At 35.2% G+C, this 5,424-nt stretch overlaps 1 protein-coding gene across 1 annotated transcript; it reads left to right on the forward strand.

Annotated features, from left to right (window-relative positions):
• Positions 1-203: 203 nt before the first annotated feature.
• LOC126704588 (ABSCISIC ACID-INSENSITIVE 5-like protein 7) lies at positions 204-5,083 on the forward strand. The gene is made up of 5 exons (XM_050403602.1): positions 204-340; positions 1,424-2,667; positions 3,734-3,805; positions 3,900-3,929; positions 4,797-5,083. The coding sequence occupies exons 2-5, from the start codon at positions 1,549-1,551 to the stop codon at positions 4,869-4,871; spliced, it is 1,296 nt and encodes a 431-aa protein (XP_050259559.1). The 5' UTR covers positions 204-340; positions 1,424-1,548; the 3' UTR covers positions 4,872-5,083.
• The last annotated feature ends 341 nt before the right edge of the window (positions 5,084-5,424 follow it).

Below are 5,424 nucleotides of genomic sequence, written 5' to 3' on the forward strand. Positions count from 1 at the left end.
AATCCCTATGTCGGAAAGTTCCACTGAACGGTCCAGATCTTCCCACTTAGCCCCACCCTATTGGCCATCAATCACATCAACATTTTCAACACTTCAACCATTGGTCCACGTTGCGAGATCTGGGTGGCTCTCCTCTCACATTCCCATATTCTATTCTCTATATAAAAAAAATTAAAAAAAAAATAAGACAATCAAAATCGACCACCTTAAATAAATGACTCGTGGCCAAGACACTTGTCGATTCCACCATAGCCCAAGCCATTGAGACTGAGAAAGCAGCTTCGGACACGACAGTCTCTCTCTCTCTCTCATACTTCTCGCTCCCAAAATTTTGTACAAGGTAAAAACTAAAACACCCTTCTCTTTCTTCTTTAGTTCTTAACTTATTTTTTACTCTCTCTCTCTCTCTTTCTCTTACTCTCTTTCTTAAGTTATCTTTGTTGTTGGGTTTTTTTTTTTTTTTTTTTTTTTTTTTTTTACTACTGTTTTTGTTTTCATTGTTGTCTTTTATGATAATTTTTTTCGTTTTTTTCTTGAAGTCATTACAAAAATTTTTTGATGGAAAATTTGTTAATATTAAGGAGCTTGGTTGTTTTATTACTTTGGATGCTAAGTTTAGGATAAAATAATTGGTTGTGAAAATCAGTTGCAGGAAAGGGAATTAGAAATGGGGTAGTTTTTTGTTTTTTTGTTTTGGATGTTAATGTGGTTTTGGAGGTTTATCATGTTGTTTAAGATTTGAAAGTAATGACTTTGGCTTTGGTTTTGATGAATTTAATGGATATTATGAATCTAATGATGGAATGAATTGAAATCTAGAACTTGTTTTTTTAATTTTTTGTATTATATAAGTTGGTGAAATTTGGATCTGAATGAAGTTGGAAAATAGAGAGGACTATAGTGATCAACTATTTATTCTGATCTCATCTGTATATAAGACAATATGTCCGGTTCTAGTGACTTCTGCTTTGTACTACATCAGATTTCTTTAAAATGGGATCATATTCGATTTTTTTTTTTTTTTTTTTTCACGGTTTCATTTGTGTCAAGCTTTAATTGAGCTTCTTCTCTAACATGGGAGAAGGATTCTTACTAGTTTGTCAGTTTTGGCTTTTGAGGCTATTGGTTGGACGTTTACTACTTTAGATTCTTCAAAATGGGATTTTTATGTGATGTTTTTTGTCGTCATGGTTCCAATAATCCAGGATGAAATTCAGTATTTTGGTTTGCTTACTCATATGGGGTTTCCAAACTTAATTTTGGGTGAAATTCATTGGTAGAATTTATTATTATGTTTGCAGTTTGATGTTTATGTGTTTTAGTTTTACTCATTTAGTCCATGGATGGATCTGAGTGTGCATTTTCTGCTTCACTGACCCAATTATTTTTCTTGATTTGGTGAATTCTGGATCTGAATCTAAAGAAGCCAAGACAAAGCTAGCAAACAGAAAATTACTATTCTTGGTCTTCTCCAAGTGGATGCTACTGCATATAAGACAGTTTACTTAATTAAGTCAACCTGTTGCCATTACTTGAATTTTCCAAAAAATGGGGTCTCATATAAACTTCAAGAACTTTGGTGATGCACCACCTGGGGAGGGGAAGCTACAGGGAAATTACTCCTTGGCCAGGCAGTCTTCTGTATACTCCTTGACATTTGATGAGTTCCAGAACACCATGGGTGGATTTGGAAAGGATTTTGGATCTATGAACATGGATGAACTTTTGAAAAATATATGGACTGCTGAGGAGGTTCAAGGCATGACTTGTACAGTTGGTGGGAGTGAAGGAAATGTCCCTGGTGGGAATTTGCAGAGGCAAGGATCTTTGACATTGCCCCGGACAATTAGTCAGAAAACTGTTGATGAAGTTTGGAAAGACTTGGTTAAGGAAAGTAATGATGGTGGTGGTGGTGGTGGTGGTGCTAAAGTTGGAAATGGCAATGCCAATGGGGGATCAAATGCAAATGTGCCACAGAGGCAACCAACTTTGGGAGAGGTAACTTTGGAGGAGTTTTTAGTGAGAGCAGGAGTGGTGAGAGAGGATATACAACCAACTGTAAGGCCAAATAATAGTGTATTCTATGGTGAATTACCGCGACCAAATAATAACACCGGTTTAACTTTCGAGTTTCAACAACCAAATCGAAGCAATGGGGTCTTTGGTAATCGGATCATGGAGAATAATAATTCAGTTCCTAATCAGCCTCCTAGTTTAGCAATGAATGTAGGTGGACTTAGATCTTCTCAGCAACAAATTCAGCAGCTGCAGCAGCAACAGCAACAGCCACTCTTCCCCAAACCAACAACTGTACCTTTTGCCTCACCGGTCCATCTAGTAAACAATGCTCAGATTGCTAACCCGGGAAGTAGGGGTTCAGTGGTTGGAGTTGCAGAGCCTTCTATGAATACTGCTTTAGTTCAGGGTGGAGGAATTGGCAGGGTCGGTTTAGCTCCTGGAGTTGTCACTAGCATTGCCGGATCTCCTGTAAGTCAGATATCATCAGAAGCAAAGAGTACTTTAGATTCATCATCATTATCACCAGTTCCATACGTATTTAATCGAGGAAGGAAATGTGGTGGAGCTTTGGAGAAAGTAGTAGAGAGAAGGCAGAGGAGAATGATAAAGAATAGGGAGTCGGCTGCAAGATCACGGGCTCGTAAGCAGGTAAGCATATGATTTTTCCATCACATATAGCAGTTAATTCACTCTCTATTATGTTTGTTTTTTTACGCCAGCCAATTGTGTAATAACAATGAATCCTTGTACAAGTATTTTGGTGTGGTTTAAAGTCCTATACTACTTTATATCCTTAAATACAGATAGAATGCTAGTGCACAGTGCAGAGCTACAGCTAATATGAAGTTTATTTTAATTTATAACACTCTATCTGTAGTCGTTTCAATCTGATAATTGAGAAAACATTTGGCTTTAATTAACAGCAGCAGTAAAACTATAGTTTATGGAGAAAGTGAAACAATATAAGGGCTTAATTAATAGCAGCAGTTTGTACACCCTATGGCAAACTTTGTGTGCAGTTCCTTTGCACATTGTGTGGATCCTATGGAGAAATTGAAACAATAGGACCTTCAACAGCGTCAAACTTATATTATATTTACTAAGTTCATGTTTCATGAGGTTTTTGTATAACTGGATGCTTGTAGTAGGCAGTAGGACTTTCAACTGCTTTTCATTTCTTGATTTTGTTTCTCCTTCTTTCAGATAGTAATAATTGGATATCTTGTGTGTGTGTGTGTATTTGTACTGTTTTAATACTTATTAAAAAAATTGATGAAAAAAGAAACTGATGCAGCAGGACAACCTAGGCTTCACCACCTAGAACAGTCCTACGATAAACATTGCAGCCAATAATTCTAAAGCTACTATACAGATCTGGCTTTTAGGATCTGTAGTAACTTGTGGCTTTTGGGAGACAATCAAGTGACAGCCAGTGTAACATAGATATCATAAATAGGAAAAAAAGTAACTTAGATATCATAAATAGGAAAAAAGGTAAATCTCTTCCATATTAACTTGGCTAATGTCTAAAGGCTAAATCATACTACTTAAAAAAAAAAAAAAAAAAGTCCATATCATTGTGATTGTATTCATTTGAAGTGAAGATATTTTGTTGAATCATGTATCAGCTACAGCTTTATAAATTTATGAGATTTCGATTTTGTTTATAGAAGTTGATAATAAACTTCACTTTTCTCTTTTGGGTTTCTGGCAGGCCTATACCTTGGAACTGGAAGCAGAAGTTGCAAAACTTAAAGAAATGAACCAGGAATTACAGAGAAAGCAGGTATATTTTTAACGAAAGTAAAAAAAATCTTGGTCATTTATTTGGTAATTTTGGTTGTGAGAGACCCAATTTAACCTTATTTTGGTTTTTGCAGGAAGAAATTAAGGAAATGGAGAAAAACCAGGTAGATGTCCCCTTTGAGTTGTCTCATTATCTTACATTTTATATTTGATACAGAGTATTCCATCAAACAAACACATTTTCATGTACCCATAACTTCAAAAATATTTATCCACTCTTTAGTGTTTCAATGAACAAATCACTCCGTATTTACCATGATCTTTGTTACAAGTTAGCAGGCCACATCAAAGGGGTATTTCTTAGAGTAGACATCTTTTTCTTCCATCTGCATCTGTGTCAGCTTAATGGTTAAGAGATTTTAGTTCTTGTCAATGTAGACTGAAAATAGCACATTAAAGGAGTGGATGTACTGAAACAAAACTTGTTATGAGATGAAATTTTTTGATAAAAAAGAAAAGAAAAAGAAGGCTAATTAATAAAATCAATTATTTTTTTGGCACCTATTTTAATTTCTTCGCAGTAAGCCTATACCTTGGGGACAACGTTAGTATTTCTTGTCTAAAAAGTTGCTACTTAACAATTGATAGTAATCACATTCAAGACCTTTATGCATTACGTTATGTACACTTACTATATGAGAAAGCAATGAAGTACTGAATTTAAAGATGAGTCTTACAAATGAATTACCATTGACCAAGGGTGAGAATCATGTTATTGGACCAAATAAGGTGGCAGTCAGGAAATTGAATTCACAAGAAAATGCATATTTATTTCTCTCTCACACGCGCACACATATTTAGAAACAAAACCAGTTCGCTAATTCATTAACTTAACAAGTGAAGCAAGATTTCATTTTGTTGCTTCAACAGCTTATTGTTGTAAATTATGAAAATGCACTGACACTAGACGATTAATAGTACTGGTAGAGTTGGAGGCTTAAGCAACTCTTTTTATCTGTTTGTTTTTGCAGAAATTAGAGACAATGAATCGGCAGTGGGGAGGTAAAAGACAATGCTTGAGAAGGACTCTGACAGGCCCTTGGTAGAGATGATGAACTGGACTCCAGATATAAGGGTTGGTGGTTGAATATGGAGACATAGGCATTAGTGTGATATAAGGATAGTAGTGTGTATCTGGTTACAGTCTTATACTACAGAGGGTAGGTACCTGTATGTATAGAGCAGATAGTGTTTGAGTTGTAAATTATAAACTGAAATAAGAGTTTTATCCTGTAGATTAAAACTTGTGTTACTGTGATACCTGTTTGTAACTCCTCTGATCACTGTTAGGGCAGTTGAGATTCTTAGGCAAGCCTTATGCTTCAGTTTGGCTCAAAAACCAGAAACAAAGTTGAGATTGAGAAATATGACCTATTTCTAACCGGAACAGGTAGCAAAATTATTATATCGAAGGCATATATGCCCTTTTGTGCTACTCCTCTGATCACATAGAGGGCAATTGGAATGGGAGTAAGAATTGTAAACCAGTAAAATTGTGTAAAGTTATATATATTCACTAGCTATATGCTCGTGCAATATATGGATTAATAAAAAAAATCAAGTTAAATAAAGAAAAAAAAAATCACAAATATATAAGTG

This window comes from Quercus robur, chromosome 11 (genome assembly GCF_932294415.1).
Source record: "Quercus robur chromosome 11, dhQueRobu3.1, whole genome shotgun sequence".
Classification (NCBI taxonomy): Eukaryota; Viridiplantae; Streptophyta; class Magnoliopsida; order Fagales; family Fagaceae; genus Quercus; species Quercus robur.

Coding starts and splice junctions, on each gene's coding strand:
- LOC126704588 (XM_050403602.1), top strand. CDS start 1,549: ATGGGGTCTCATATAAACTTCAAGAACTTTGGTGATGCACCACCTGGG. Junction 2,668..3,733: donor GATCACGGGCTCGTAAGCAG/GTAAGCATATGA, acceptor GGTTTCTGGCAG/GCCTATACCTTGGAACTGGA. Junction 3,930..4,796: donor AGGAAATGGAGAAAAACCAG/GTAGATGTCCCC, acceptor TTGTTTTTGCAG/AAATTAGAGACAATGAATCG.